This window comes from Neltuma alba, unplaced genomic scaffold (genome assembly GCF_004799145.2).
Source record: "Neltuma alba isolate B1F8T4 unplaced genomic scaffold, ASM479914v2 tig00011648_pilon, whole genome shotgun sequence".
NCBI classification, from domain to species: Eukaryota; Viridiplantae; Streptophyta; class Magnoliopsida; order Fabales; family Fabaceae; genus Neltuma; species Neltuma alba.
Genome location: NW_021636296.1, coordinates 108,558 through 124,084, shown reverse-complemented (window position 1 = coordinate 124,084; position 15,527 = coordinate 108,558). Strand labels below are relative to the sequence as shown.

The 15,527-nt window shown below is 39.5% G+C and overlaps 4 protein-coding genes across 5 annotated transcripts; 1 reads left to right on the top strand and 3 right to left on the bottom strand.

The window, feature by feature from the left end:
* Window positions 1-92: 92 nt before the first annotated feature.
* On the bottom strand, window positions 93-4,104 carry LOC114716243 (protein disulfide isomerase-like 1-4). Of its 2 annotated transcripts, none has more exons than XM_028901224.1 (12): window positions 3,481-4,104; window positions 3,097-3,226; window positions 2,523-2,688; window positions 2,310-2,434; window positions 2,096-2,176; window positions 1,737-1,823; window positions 1,562-1,636; window positions 1,338-1,406; window positions 1,174-1,254; window positions 946-1,080; window positions 625-681; window positions 93-518 (listed from the first exon to the last, which is right to left on the bottom strand). In XM_028901224.1, the coding sequence occupies exons 1-12, from the start codon at window positions 4,038-4,040 to the stop codon at window positions 354-356; spliced, it is 1,731 nt and encodes a 576-aa protein (XP_028757057.1). In that variant the 5' UTR covers window positions 4,041-4,104; the 3' UTR covers window positions 93-353. The 2 variants fall into 2 exon arrangements, with proteins under 2 accessions (XP_028757057.1, XP_028757058.1); XM_028901225.1 differs by having other exon boundaries at window positions 2,310-2,428; window positions 3,481-4,103.
* A 662-nt stretch (window positions 4,105-4,766) lies between these two features.
* On the top strand, window positions 4,767-6,809 carry LOC114716246 (uncharacterized). The gene is made up of 3 exons (XM_028901228.1): window positions 4,767-4,878; window positions 4,995-5,114; window positions 6,478-6,809. The coding sequence occupies exons 1-3, from the start codon at window positions 4,858-4,860 to the stop codon at window positions 6,592-6,594; spliced, it is 258 nt and encodes an 85-aa protein (XP_028757061.1). The 5' UTR covers window positions 4,767-4,857; the 3' UTR covers window positions 6,595-6,809.
* Window positions 6,810-7,405: 596 nt separating this feature from the next.
* On the bottom strand, window positions 7,406-8,193 carry LOC114716245 (uncharacterized). The gene has a single exon (XM_028901227.1). The coding sequence runs from the start codon at window positions 8,139-8,141 to the stop codon at window positions 7,731-7,733; it is 411 nt and encodes a 136-aa protein (XP_028757060.1). The 5' UTR covers window positions 8,142-8,193; the 3' UTR covers window positions 7,406-7,730.
* A 3,002-nt stretch (window positions 8,194-11,195) lies between these two features.
* Window positions 11,196-12,949, bottom strand: LOC114716244 (aquaporin PIP2-7). The gene is made up of 4 exons (XM_028901226.1): window positions 12,576-12,949; window positions 12,183-12,478; window positions 11,953-12,093; window positions 11,196-11,850 (listed from the first exon to the last, which is right to left on the bottom strand). The coding sequence occupies exons 1-4, from the start codon at window positions 12,880-12,882 to the stop codon at window positions 11,737-11,739; spliced, it is 858 nt and encodes a 285-aa protein (XP_028757059.1). The 5' UTR covers window positions 12,883-12,949; the 3' UTR covers window positions 11,196-11,736.
* Between the last annotated feature and the right edge of the window lie 2,578 nt (window positions 12,950-15,527).

The following is a 15,527-nucleotide window of genomic DNA, read 5'->3' as shown; positions in this document are numbered from 1 at the left end:
AGATTCAACTGAGAAGGAAAAGAAAAACATTTTGCATCCGCTTAGAACCAATTCCGAGACACGTCCGATACCAAATGAAATGCAAGCAAAACTGAACGAAAGCTGAAGATGAAACTTCGGAGGCAATTGTTTATTAAGCATCACGCAAAATTCTAAACAAAAGGAAAAGTTGAGGACCAACAACACAAGTGTCGATTATTTGCCTCCTATATCTAGCAGCCCAGCCTAGAGCTTCATTTCATCCCGGTTATTGCTCAACAGTAAAGGAGAAGTCGTATTTGTTTCTCTCCCGAGGTCATTCTATCACCATCCATCTGAATCTAACCACCATAAATAGAATATCATTTAAAGCCTCACAATTCATCTTTCACGTCGCTGCTGCTACTCTGACTCTTCTTGGCGTCTGGACTCTCGGGTTTCGGAGTTGAGGCTGGTTTCTCAAGCTTGAATGGGATTGATGCATGTTTTCTGAGGAATTTATACAAGGCCACCACGGTACGATCTGCATCAACAGTAACCTGCATTTGAACCTGAGTCATATTAGTATATCTAAAGATAAAGCATACAAAGATTGGAGGCAGCTCAATACGGAAAATAGGTACTAGTGTCTGGTTTTTCACTAACAGGATCAGAAGTCTTGTTCCCTGCTGGGAAGAAGAGAAGAGTAGGGAATCCATCAGCCTGCAAAATGAACATAAAAAATTGCTGATCAATATATTCTAAAACCAATCTTTCTTTCTTTTTGTTTTAAAACTCAACAGGTTAAGAGCATACACTTATGAAACACAAGAGACTATCCATTATTAAAAAAACAAGAGACTGTATTCTACTCTTAACTGAAAAGGGCAACACTTGAGTTCCAATCCAATCCATTTTAGTAAAGAAAAGCAATAGCACATATTTTATGCTAGCGAAGATGGTGAAAAACTGAAAAATGAGGTCTACCTTTGCCCTTGGGTGCTCATTTGTTGTTCCATCCATCTTGGCTATTACTAGAGACTCAATGCCACGCAGCTGTTTTGCCAGTTTGTTGTATGTTGGTTCAAGTGCTTGGCAATGGCCACACCAAGGTGCATAAATCTAGTATTTTCAGAAGCACAAAATTGAGAAAAAGAAGCTGCAGAGGTAAATAAAATAAACATTCCCATCACAATTAGTGGGTTAGAATAGTACCTCAAGGAGGACGTCCTTTGACTCATCCAAGACAATTTCATCAAAATTATCCCCAACAACTATTTTTACATCACCATCATTCTGCAATCAAGTTAAGAAAAAAAATGTGTTAGATAAAGATCTTACTAGAACATTTCCGATAGCAGGAAAGCAACATAACTTACATTGTCAGGGACAGGATCAGATTTATAAAAAGGTTTTAGCTTGTCTTCGAGGAAATCTTCCCCAAATGCCTGAGATAACAGAGGCAAGATCTTTAGATGCAATTATGCTTCTGCAGCTCTCCAGAAATATAAGGAAACACTCGAACACATTTAACATTATGTAGTGGGAAGAACATAAGGCTGTTCGCATGATGTGGTGGGGAGAGGAAGATGGGAAGAAGTACCTTAATTTTGTCTCTGGTCACCTCGCCATCAAGCACAAATTTCTTTCCATCATCATTTCCTGTGTATCCAATTACCTTCGTCGGAAACACACAGGTTCAATGAAATGATTCAATGTTATGACTCAACCACTGGGATGAAATTCAAAAGAACCATATGGAGAGAACAAAATATTACTTGGGGAGCATTTCCAGTGATACCAAAATAATCTGCAACAGGCCTTCCAACATCTTCATTATCCATTTCCACATGTACAAAGATTAGCTGCAATAGATGATCCATAAGGACAAGGCTATAGAGTGACATACTTGAACAAGCTACATCTAACATTGACAACTTAACCCCATACTCTCTTGGCTATATTTCAATCCCCCCCCCCCCCAAAAAAAAAAATACCGTCCTAATCTACATGATGACTGGGAGGATGCCGATCATAATTCACTTGCATACTATCTGAAATAAAAAATCTAAACAAGTTTGCTGCCAGAGTGCTATGGCACAGTGAACAAAAATTGAGCAGCCTGTAGATGATATACCTTTCCCTTGAAAAATTTCGCTGCTTCTTGGAATACAGAGACAAACTTCTCTGAATCATTTGAAGTTGCAAACAGCAACAACTAAAACAAAGTTCCAAGCACAAGGCAATGTCAAAAGATCATAAGAATCTATTTCTGAAGTATGTCTCTCCATTGATGGACAAACCAAAAAGATTAAAAAAGAAAAGAGAAGTTCATTACATTCACCAATTACCTGTTTCTTGATGGAACTTTCAAAAATTGAAGGGGCATTTTCTCTCGTAAAAGTTGTGACCAAAGGAAGTTTGTTAGCCAACACAAAATCCGATATTTTAGATTTTACAAATTCGCCATCTGCAGCTTGAGATAAAAATATATCAGTTCTCCATGACCAGAGAAAACTCTAGAAGTTAATGCAAAAGAGAGAAGAATTAGAAAGAGAACAAACCAAAATGGTTTAACTTCTCCTCCTCTTTCTTGAGAAGGACCAAAGCAGGGCGTTTAACATTTGGATCTATATGGAAAAGCTTTGCCACATCAGGATTCGCGGTTTGATAAAAATTTACATCATCCTCAAGTCTTGAAGCAGCCGCTAGCTCCTCACTCTCAGAACCCTTCATAACATGGCAGTGAAAATGAGTCATCAGCCTCGTGACTGTCAGAATTTCCCCATAAATGGATTTCAGATATTTCTGTGCATCCAACAAATTTTAGGCCCTTTATATTTTTTGCACGCAAATTTTAGGCTTAGAGAGGCATTGGTCTGAATGACGGAACAGTTTAATCCAAGAGATCAACAATAGATGCTGATGATGGAGTTGGAAATGCAACAATTTGTCTTAATCATATTCTGGGGATCAGAATGAAAATAAATGTGATGAATATTTGATATTTAATGAGGGACTTAGAGAATTCCTAAAACAGCAGATATCGTTACAAAATAGAAGAACAGATAAAACAAAATAGAATTATAGGAAGAACAGATATGAATCCAGGCCGCACAATAAATAGTGAATACTTACAACTAAAGAGTCGAGGAAGCCCAAAACAACTTTGCTTTCAGAGGTCAATATGCGTTCAGCATCATCCAATGTTGTTATGTTGTATATGCCAGGTCCTATTTTCTTCCTAATCCAGGTCACTATGGCATCTCTGTATTGTTATTAAGAAGTCAGATCCGAAAGCAGTAGAAGATGTTTATGACACAATACATGACCGGGGGCATAATTGATATAACTGACAGTGCCTATTTTCATTCAAATTTTCGAAGAGTGTGGAAAGGAATTACGTCCGGTACCACGACATGTAGAAAATAACAGTTAACATTCATCACTAGTGACAGAACTGACTGTGAAAGAAACCAAATGAAGAAAAAAGGAGAATCACATCCAATAGACTAGACTTACTTGGTTCTCTGACCAGTATAAGGCTTGTGAACCCCATCGACGAAAAAGTAGACAGTGGGGAATCCCTGAACATCGTACTCATGCGCTAATTCATTCTCCTCTGTTGCATCCACCTTCGCCAAAACCACATTCTCAGACTTCAACTCCGTCGCTGCGGCGGCGTATTCTGGTGCCAAAGCCTGGCAGTGACCACACCAGGGAGCGTAGAATTCCACCATTACAAATCGATTATTCTCCACAACGTCACTAAAATTCCTCTCTTTCAAAACGACGACATCCTTATCATCCACATCTGGTTGTTTGTAAGCCTCTTGATTGGCCCCCGACCCGTCGTAGCTAGAGAAGTCACCGAAATTATCGTCATAGGAATCATCATCATCGTCGGAATGGGCCGGATCCGGGTAGTGGTAATGTGAAGAAGAGCTGTCATCAGCTTCTTCGAGAAAGCTGAGATCTTCGTCATCGTCATTTTCGACGGCCTTGCATGAAGACAGAGCGAACAATGAGAAGAGGAGAAGAGTAGTGAGCGAAACGACAACGACGTGCCGTCGACTAGGCATTTTTGAAGGGTTTAAGATCACCGGAGAAGTAGAGGAAGGAGGGAGATCTGTCTGTGAGACTCTGACTGAGGGGAGAGAGTTTGACTAGAATATATCAATGCTTTCTGACCTTCGCACGACGCCGTTAGTTTCGGTACATTAGAATCTTACAGTTGGCTCAAAGCGGTGCCTTTGACTAAGTTTAAGTGTAAATTGGTAATTACAATCATAATTTATTTATAATTAGATTATGTAAAATGTTGATGGTATTTATTTGACGATGATCCCCACGATAGTTTCCGGTGGAAAATAATATACTCTTCTGTTTTTTAATATAGGATCTAATTATTAAATTAATTTTAGCTTTAAATACAAGACTTATTTATTATATTTATCAATTTTTTTAAAATTATTTCTATGAATATTCTCTCAACTATAATCAAGTAAGTGAAGGAGGGAGGATATTTAAAAAAATGATTATGGTGTTTATGGTATTTTAGAAAAAAACATGTTATATTTTTTATAATTAACTAACTTACCCAACTTCTTTAATCTAATCAAATTAGTTAAATAAGTCTTATATTAAGGATAAAAAGAGTACTAATTAATTAAATAATACTGTACATGGATGGACGCTAACAATTTGGAGGTGTCTCCAGTCCAGTATCTAAAGGCCCAATGATTGAGTGCCGTGTCTGAAGGCCCAATATTCGAGTCTAGTAAATGAAATTCGTTACGCTGCCTCCGCCGTTCTTCTTCTCTCTCTTCTGCAGGGAGCTGCAATTGAAAAGCTTGGCCATTTTTCTCTTCTGGCTAATCTGTTGCAGGAAAACCAACCATGATTAGCATTCTTGCTCAGGTATTTCTTTCTGTATGATCAACTATAAGGATTCTGTGTTTTTCCCCCCTTCTACCGACATTGGTGCACTGAATTTCCCATTTTCATTTCTTTCTCCGCAATTACGAAATACAAAGGAGCGGTTACTCGGGGCTACACTGGGAGTCCTTTTTACAGGGTCGATTGTGTTTGAAGAACGCAGACAAATATATAATTCCATTTCCCGTATTCAATCCGAGTCTCCTCACCACACTCCGGTAAACCCAATGTCTTTTTCCCTTTTGACGCTTGTTTAAATTCGATTCTACCGATGCACATGGTTACAACTAGTTATAAGTCCCTCATTTCTATTAACTTGTTGTCGAATAGAAATCCAATTGACATAGATGAGATGGTTCTCTGCTTCAGCTTGATGAATGGTTCCTGGCTGAATTTTTTTGAGCTGTGGATTTTTATCACTTCGAAGATGGCTTAGATTTATGGAGAATGTTAGTTGAACAATTGCGTCAGTTTTTCTGGACAATGATGACCATGACCACGAGCTTAGATCTTAAGATGCGGGTGCAAAGAAAAGAACTTCGATTTTTGTTATATTCCCATTGTTTTATGTATTGCTTGTATTATTATCTTGGGTGTGTGCCTTCGATCATATCTCTGCATAATAAACTCTTAAAATATAGTTCACTGATAGAATCATACCTACCGAATGGAAAGGGAAGCTCAAAATTTTCATCGCCATATGTTGAAGATGATGTGATGACATGATACATTGGATTGTCAAAGTGCCTGGGATAGATCGTTAGTTCACAATAAGATGATAAAGCAGGAATCTTTTTTTCTAATCTTAATTGGTTTCTGGTTGAGTATTATCACTTTCAAAAATGGAATCGTTTATGTTAAGCACATTACTTGAATCTATGTCTGATGAATAACGAGAAACACCTTGAGAGCATTTCTGTCATTTCCATATTAGCTCAAAATGCGATAGATTTTTGGGCTGGTGTTGCAACATATGTTGGCATTACCCTTGTTGCTTAAGATGGGACGTTGCGTATTATTGCTTCAACCTACATGAACATGCATGTGAATTTTAGTGTAGAGTTGTCCTCTTGAGTTATTACAATTTCCGCATTCTACTTAAAAGCCCAAAACAGAGAATTGGACTATCACCTTATTGCCCTATATCGAATTTTGTGGGAATTACTACAGACTACAGTGAGATTTACCATTTATGATGCAGAATTGCAGATGGTCAAACGTTAAGTTAAATTTGCGTGGTATCAGCTTGGTCAAAGCTGGATATATGCATTCTGTGGTAGCACTATCAGCATGTCCTTACTGTGTGTTTATAGTTTGCCTATGTTGTCAGCCTTACAACTATGATTCAAATTGAAACCAAACCGGCTTAAGAATTCCCCCTTCAAAAGAATAAAATGCCATGTCTGCCTTTACTCTTAATTCTTACAAAGGAATGGATTCTTTCACTATGATTCAAAGACCGCAGGCCTGGGGAACATAACATTAACAAATGAAGGGCACTTTAACTGTTCTGTGCATTTAAATTCCTGATTTGCTCAGCAATTTTTATAACGTGTCCTTTTGGCTTTGATGCTCCAACAGGTTAGAGAACCCATATGTGGGAAGAAATCGCGTTCAGAATTGGCACACTCATGGAACAAAACTGTGGACCAGACATTTGGGCCTTTGATAAAGTCTCTCAGTTCACGTGGATGGTAGAAGTGGTTGATGAGTGCTGTTTTACACTAGTGTTTCAACTTCTGTTTCAACTTTTGTGTGATACATGGACATAAAATTCTTTGATCTTCTCTTTATCTTCTGGATATCCTGAATTGTTAAACGGATATGCATCACAATGTGTCCTGTGTACTCACGCTGCTTTAATATATGCAACAAGATGCCCGTTTTTTAAAGCGGGATTTGCTTGGGTTGGGTGAATGGCTGGAGGGGCGTTTTGTTAGCAGGCGCCTATCGTCAACGAAACGCACATATTGCCATATTGGTCGGCACTCTGTTAATATTAATTGTCATCTGCCGTTTCTTGTAGACAGATCGTAACGTAAGTTTATAAGAGATGAAAGTCACGTGAAAGAGTTCATATTCGAACAAGATTTCAGAAATTTTGAACAAGTATGGAGCAAATTATATTCGATAGAGATATAACGCACCAGAATTGAATTCACCTCAATGTTTCTGATTTCGGTTCGCTCGCCTTACAAATAAAAATTCTTTTTTTTTTTTTTTGATACACTGGCAAATACAAAAATTGCAAATTCTGTGAAAGTATAGCTAATAAAATCTTTGAACTCCAAAGCTAAAGTAAACGTAAGAATTTGCTTTTGCTCCCTATTGTCCCTCTCTTTCTTTTCAATGTATTTTTGACTGGCGGAAATTAAGACACTTTGGCCGATAATTTCTACAGAAAAAAATCATGTTTTAAACTGATATGCCTGCCATACACGGTATTCGACTATGATATGTGATAATGATGATAAAGAGAATTTCGAGTTTTAGCATTCAGGGATTATAATTATTTAACCGACTCCTGCGTCTATTGTCTCCCCAGTATGACTATGAAACGCTTAAAATAGTTACAATTATGTCCTGAAGGATCCCAATTCGGTTGTTGATCTTCATACCGACAGGTGAGCATCAGAAACATACAGCAGTGGTGATATCTTAATGACATTCAAATGAGTCACTATCATAACCATAGATACACAGGCTAACCATCACACTGGAATTAGAGAGGAGCAAACTACTACTAGTAAGGGATAAGAAAGTGAGATAGAGAGAGGCAGGGACGCATTCCCTGCTACTAAGCTGAGACTTCTAAGTTAATGCAGAAAAGCTCGTCAAGCTTGAGGTTGGACAGTATTGGCTCGACTCATGTTGGCTTGACGTTTGACCCTCACGTAGTAGACTCCCATTGCAAGAAGCACCGCAAAAGCAACGCCAAACACAATGCCAGCAATCCCTCCAGCTCCTATTTGCTTTCTGCCTTTCTGGGAAGCCAAGGCTTTGCTTTCATATATCTGAGTGGCTTCCACTTGAGCCGCTTCTGGAAGCGGTGAGCATTTGGATGCAGAACACTCGTCTCCTGCCTCAGGCTTTCTTGCATTCGGATGGAAGAAGTCATATGCTGATGGTGGAAAAGCCACGGGTCTCTCATTAACAAGCCCGTGGGGGGCTCGTTCTTGGGACGCAGCAATGGACACAAGGGTCAGGGACAAGAGGAAGAGCAGAGAGAAGCCAAACGGACTCATCTTGTTTCTTTGTTTTCTGTGTTGGACACTTGAAAAGCAGAGAATGAAGAAGCTTTGGGATGAAAGCTTATCAGGGGCTTCACTGGCTTTTATAAGGTCCAAGTAAGTGGTTGTTACTTGGAATTCAATTCTTGCAGGGGAAAAGCAGCCTACTGAAAGGGGAACAGAATTATGGTTTCTTTCTTTTTTTTCTTTTTTCCTTTTCTTTTTTTCTGGCCCCTTGCCACTCGAAATATTGAACCGTTTTAATTTCCAAACTACCCTCACGCTCAAGGACTATCAATCAATAAGTTGTTCAAGTCCTAAAGAAGGCAATGAAGTGATATGAAGTACACTGCCTGAGAGCGGATGGCTCGGACGTGGCTCTGAGAATGATGTTGGCAGTGGAGTGGGTTGTCATGTAATTGAGTGCCATACTCAAAAACATAGGAAGAGCAGGTGGGGGAAAAACAAAGGGGATGCAAGTGTCAGATAATTAATTAAGCAATCCACAGTGAAAAAAGGCATTAATCATCCACTCAAAGAAGGCCATGATTTCTACACATGAGGCTAAGTCACAGTACTGATGAAGTAATGAAGAATAATGAGTAGAATACATAATGAGGAGGGGTTGATTGTATTTTGCTTTGGGGGAACGCAGAGAAGTGGGTGAAGCATGGAGTGGAAGGGAGGGTTAGCTTAGCTTGGAGGGGCAGCAAAGGGCAGAAAGCAACGCAAGAGAGAAGTGATGAGTCATAATAATAATGGGGGAGCCTCTCCCGTGATTGGGCTGCCCCTTTCTCGTATTATTATTGCAAATGCGCGAGGCGCGTGCAAGTGCAAGCAGAACTCATAGGCATACCTTGTTATATTTTGTTGCCAACCATGCACAGTTGTGTGGTGCCTTCTTTCTCTTGCATTGTATTTCTCCCGTTACATCATATTTTCATTATTTTGTACTGAACCTTTTAAAATTGAGGCTGTCTTGTTGGGCTTGAAACCAAAGAGAATGCCCATGTTCTAGGCGATTGGGCCTTAGCATGAATTGGGTTAGAAACAAAAACGCCCCTCGGCTCAACCCTCTTCCTCACTGCCTTGAACCGAAAGCTCCACAGAACAAAGGAGCCGTCTTGCCAGCAAAAGTTAAGCCAACTAGTAAGAAGTTGATTCATAACTCATAAGATCGTAAGTTTAAATCTTACTGTTAATGTAAGTACCTTGTTAGTGGTAACCTGTAAGTAATCCCTATAAGTGATTTCTGAATTTCAACATATGCTTTGACTTTAATGAGCTCTTGAAACTCAACTCATTTAAACTTCTGCTTGTATATATAAGGAAAAAAAAAGAAGGAAGGAGCCATAGGAGATAACTTAAAAGACAGATGCCTCTGCTGCGCGGCGAAGGAGTAACTTGTCCGGTCTTGTGGTGCGTTCACTCTCATAATAACGGGTGTGTAATATTTTCAGTAAACGATGCTTAAGGATTCAAAATGATAAGTTATACTCTTCCAATGCTTACGGTAAGAAATACTTAATTAATTTGAATAGATTAATAAATTACTTAATTATGCAAATGTAATATTTTTTTTCTAAAATATTCCTATGTCATGTTAAATAATTTATCAGTTTATATAATTTTAAAATTGTAACATCGGTATCAGCGGTAAATAGCTAATTCAACATGCTTCACCATTATCATTTAACTATTCCTTCTGATATCTTTTGTTAAGCAAACTCTAGATCCCCCGGTGTTCTCCAGAGATTGCTGAATAAACTGGGACTATGAAACTTGGTTTCAGGACGACGGAATTCCATCAAACGTGTCCTTTGGCTCTCATATATCCAAGACAGCAAATTGAATTACTCGGCTCCAACAAAAAGATGATCCTTTGGTTTAATGCTTCTTAACATAAATTTGGATACCTCCGTTGAAATCAGATGAATAAGCCACAAGCCCTGGAATTCAGAGATGAGCAAATTAAAACTCAAAATTATATGAAGTCCGAGTGTGTGTGAGGGAGATTAATCACAAAATTTGCCTTGTGCAGTTTATGGATTCAGACCTTCTTAGTTGAGCCCTCCCAGTTAAGTTTCAATTGAGATATTAGTCATTCAATTATAATCTAATGATATTAAAATTCCTCAAAGGAAAACCTATGAGATTTTTACAAAAATAACCAAGAGGATTGTGACATCTGTGAGATTGCATGTGAGCTGTGGCCACGGTATCTCAAAGCTCAATAATGGAAGCCTAATGGTGGCTCCCCATCAACAGCTAAACTTGACCAAACATGCTATTTACAATAAAGTGATAGGACAGGCATGAGACGCCTTGTCATTTATTAATTTCCAAATGACAGACATGTTACTCAAATTAGGAGCCCCAAGGCCGTCGGCTGTCGTGTGACGTGTGTGGCTTGGCTTTTTCTTTCATTACTTTAATTTAATAGTTCCCTCACACCAGGGTCACAGATGGGAGAGGAAAAAGAAGAATCCAAAGCACGGCATCGCATCCCAAAATCACACGATTGTGAGAGAGGAATGATAGTTGCATTTAGTGAACTGGAAGTTTCAAGATGCTTGTAGGCTTGCACGTATACCTCCGTCCTCATGTTGTGTCTTAATTTACGAGCAACAAGGACACCGTATTATGTTGTCCATTCCATGTGACATTTCCTCTGTCATTATAGTCCGCGTCCAGCTTGACATGAACACTATTACGTACCTAACTAATTGGACCACACGAGAGAAAACATCACCAAACTTCCGGAAATTGAGCTTTAACCTGAGAACTAAGGATTTTTTTTTCCTGTATCTCAAGTGGATAAATATAGCTCTCTCTCTCTCTCTTCTCTCCCGGTTCTGGTATTGGATAAGGTTACTTTCTTCCACTCATTATCTGTCTGTCCCTCCATTTTCACCCGGAGGCATGTGAGATGTTTCATGTTTCGGAACTAACATTTGACCGGATAGAAGATCCGAAGAGAACTGAACGACGAAGCCTTGGCCTTTCTTGGTAGAGCAAATTAAGACGTTACACCTTGTAGAAACGTTTGCAAAAAAAAAAACTTGTAGAAACACACGGGAATTGCTAGCTTTAACAGGGAAGAAGATGAGTACATATTAACTTGCACCAGGAAGAAGTAGAGGAGGAAAATAAATTACTAAGGAGTAAAGCATTGGCACAAGTAAACACGAGGAATGCAGAAATTTATAGAGGAAAAGGATAGAGTCTGATTCTTCTAAAATCTCTTAATTATAAATTTCTTTTGCAAAATTAGAGATAAATATAAAACATGGGGTTCATGCACGCACTTTATTTGCCCCCACATTTTATATTCGTGTATGCTCCAATTTCACAAAGAAAATTTATAACCAAAATTTTAGAAAAACCCATATTCAAAACACGAGGGGGATACAAAATACACCCTTGGACATGTTTATCTACAGTTGGCTTTTGGCAGTTTCCTCTAAAGCATGAAACAAAAAGAAAATAAAGAAACGCAAAAGATCAGGCCCGCAGAAAACACACATGCATTTGTTCGTTCCTCCCTCCAAATGATCAAATTGTCATTGTTTTCAGGGAAACACCAAAGCCTTGGGTTGGCTTAATCATGTTAAGCGTTGCTCCTGAAAGAGCCAAAAGCTTTTATGGCCGTAGCTCTCAGAATGTGCTCGTGGTAGATTGCAGCCGCCGCAGCTCCAATTATTGGTCCAACCCAGAATATCCACTGACGCGAACAAACACAAAAGATCGACAAAATTAAGCGCGCACATAAACTTCCTATTCAGTTTTCCTTTGAAATAATAAACGGAATGGTTAGGAAAATTACATGGTCATCCCAGATCTTGTCGTTGTTGTAGATAACAGCAGCGCCGAAACTTCTTGCTGGGTTAATGCCGGTGCCGGTAACTGGGATGGTGGCCAAGTGAACCATGAACACAGCGAATCCAATGGGCAGTGGTGCCAAGACCTTTCAAATTTAACATAGAGAAATCGATCAAAACAAAAGTAAACCAAGAAATATAATTAAAGTGAGAAGAGAGATGATCAGTTGCATACAGGAACATGGGAGTCTCTGGCACTCCTCTTAGGATCAGTGGCAGAGAAGACAGTGTAGACGAGAACGAAGGTACCAATGATCTCAGCACCCAAAGCCGTGCCCTTGCTGTAACCTTCTTGAACGGAATTGGCCCCACCTCCATACCTGTCGTAGTACGCTGTCTGGAAGCCCTTGGCCAGTCCAGTCCCGCAGATAGCACCGGCCATTTGTGCTAAGATATATAAAACCGCCCTTATCAGCGACACCTTTCTTCCGACGAAAAGCCCGAATGTCACCGCCGGGTTTATGTGTCCTCCTGCATCACGTACGCAGCTCAACTTTAGTAACAATACGGCGTTACATACATAATATATTGAGAGGTCAACCGCAAGATCAGTGGTTGGTCGTCTTACCAGAGATACCGGCGGTGCAGTAAACGAGGATGAAGATCATGCCACCGAAGGCCCAGGCGATACCAAGGATGCCAACTCCTTCGCACTGGGCCTCAGGGGTGGTGCCCGAAGTCTGGTTTTTGTACCCGATAATGGTCAGCACCGTTATGTATAGGAAGAGAAGGGTTGCTACGAACTCCGCTATGACGGCTCTGTATAGTGACCACTTGGTTAGCTCTTCCAGGTCGATCAACGGCGCCGGAGGCGGGTCGTGGTAGTCTTTCGCCGTCATCTCTCTTTGCTCTGCTACTTCCACGTCTTTCCCCATTTTTGTTTGAACTACACAAGCTAGGCCTGCGCTGGTTGTGTATTCGTTTGCTTGATTGAAGGATGAATGGGGAAAAAGGGGTATTTAACGGACGAGAGACGGAAAGAGTGTGTAAGAAAATGGGATGATTAATTTAGAATTCTTTTTTTTTTGGTTTATTTTTTGTATCTATGGCAAGACGATGACATGATTAAAAAATAAGAATAATGCAATTTTTTGCCGTCCATATTAGCGTAATTTCACTTGCAATGGGCCCCATTCAGCCCCTCAACGGTTCTCAATCAATAATTGAATATGTTTATCTGTGATAAGCTAAAAAAAAAAAATCAAATCCCAAAAAACTAATTTTTTAAAAAAAGAGTTTATTAAACTTATAAAGCCCACGTGAAATTTTCACACATGGGACTTATAACATTCTCCTCCCCCGCCCCTTATGTTTCTCATTTGGAATTTAGTCATTAGCTTTTTCCTATGGTCCTACATGACCTAAAAACGTTCGAATAACGCAACCAGCAACATTTGAACGTTTTAATGCTTATGAATCACAAATAGTTGAGCAACACAACGGTCTATAAGGCTTCTATATATGGCTGTATTACGTGTACTTCACACTCTGTTCAAATCATTTAACAACGTAACGATCCAGTACAGTAGAATAAATCCGTTTCATGGCCAAAAACTTGTTAAGATTTTGAAGATTTGAATTAGTTGGTTTAGACATATGACCATGATATGTATATCTCGAACTTCGAGATGACAGGAGAGACTACTAATATAAATTATTATCCGATATCCTTAAAAATAATAAAAAAAGGTTCGACGTGGTTTTCAGTAGGCTAATTATTCGTTTGATGAGAGAATGAGGAAAGGTAGTTGTCATGTTTGTTTTTGGTGGCATGCCAGTTGAACTTATCTGGACGCGACCAAAATCAAATGGCTTCTCCAAAACACATGAGCCCACTGTTTGTATCTGACTGTAAAGCTTCATTATGACAGGAATGACGAGCATGGGGTTAGGTTCTAAGTAAACTCAACTTCCTAATTAATATGTACTATATCTTTTGGAAAAGTACTGAGTTTCAAACTGTGAGTAGTTATATGCAAATACTTGATTGGATTTAGAATACATGCAAGGCAAAAGGCAAAGGTTTCAGAATATTATTGATTATATGATTATTCAACTTTTTGGTAGGTGTAAGATTTTGAATAATGTTCAATGTTTAGTCATATTGGGGGGGGGGGGGACGTCACGCAGCTCAGAGTCACAAGATTTCCTGCACATTTGGAAAGGAATAGTGATCTCATTTGCACTACATATGAAACCTTATATATTAAATGAATTTGTCAGTTAATTTTGTTGGGGGGGGGGGAGGGGTTTTTTTTTTTTTACAGAGAAGTTTACGTATTAAAGATCGAGTTTCTTGGCGTAAGATCTGTGCGTATAATAGTAAAAGAATCATCAATTTATACAAAATGATTCAATAATGAGTAACTTGACGAAGTGCAATAATTAGACAGTGGTTAGGCAGTGGTCACTATTAAATATAGTACGCGGCGATGGATGACAGGCTGACTTGTCAAGGTTATGGCATCAATGTGGCTGGAAATAGAAATGTGTGTGCGTGATTGTGCAGAGTCTCTCCAACCACTCCAGGCACATGGACAACAAATATGCCATTAGCCCGGTGTGATGCTCATTGTGAGAATTTGAGGTACAAGACAAGAGAAAAAAGATAAGGCGATGGATGAAAATTGACATTATTGAAACCGCCCCTCCTCCTTCCTCTCCAAGCAGTTTCATATGAGTTTGAAATTTCAAACAGTAGTGATTAAGATGTTGTGGGCAGGAGAGCACCACGTGTTGGACGCTGAGCTTGTGATCCGTTAAAAAACTATTGTTCAGCTTGTCATTGAGTTGAGGATGAGGGGATGACCCTTTCTTCCACTGGTCGGCGGCTGCCTTCCAATTTATTTTTAATTTCCATACAAGTACGTTAATATTGATTAGCTTATCATTGCGCCTCCGAACATTGGCTTCATCTCTGACTCGGACTGCCCGGTCCAGTTTTATGTTTTCACGTTCAAATAATTGCGCCGCCTCCAAGCGCATGTGGCTCAGCTTCGTTCCAGGGAAAAAGTCATGGAAGAATAAAATCGCTTCCCCTCTTTGATTAGAAGAAACGAGCCCTTGATTTGCTGGCCAGGTAGAATGCTCCATTTGAAATATTAGTGTGCATTGCTCAAGACAGTGTTCCCTTTCTTTTACGCTTACATCCTACATTTGAGGAATAAAAAACCTACATTTGAGGAATGTATTGCCCAACGGGTCACTAATTTAGCACTTGAGATACAGTAGGTTAAAGGGAACACATGAATTTATCAATCACATTTCTCCTTGGATATCATGGGGCTGTTTGCATGAGTTTAATCAGGGGAATGCCATGTCTTGCATAAGAGCAGACCTGGCCTTTGCATAGACAAGTGTGATTCGTGTGTAAGAAGAACACGTGCAGGTGGGAGGGCGGGCGCACCGTACTTGGGCGGTTCTGAGATTAAATACGGATGTCCCAATTAAACACTAGCAGCTGTTCCATAAGGGATATGGGGCGAGGCCCCCGACTCCAATGAACTAATCTATTTATTCG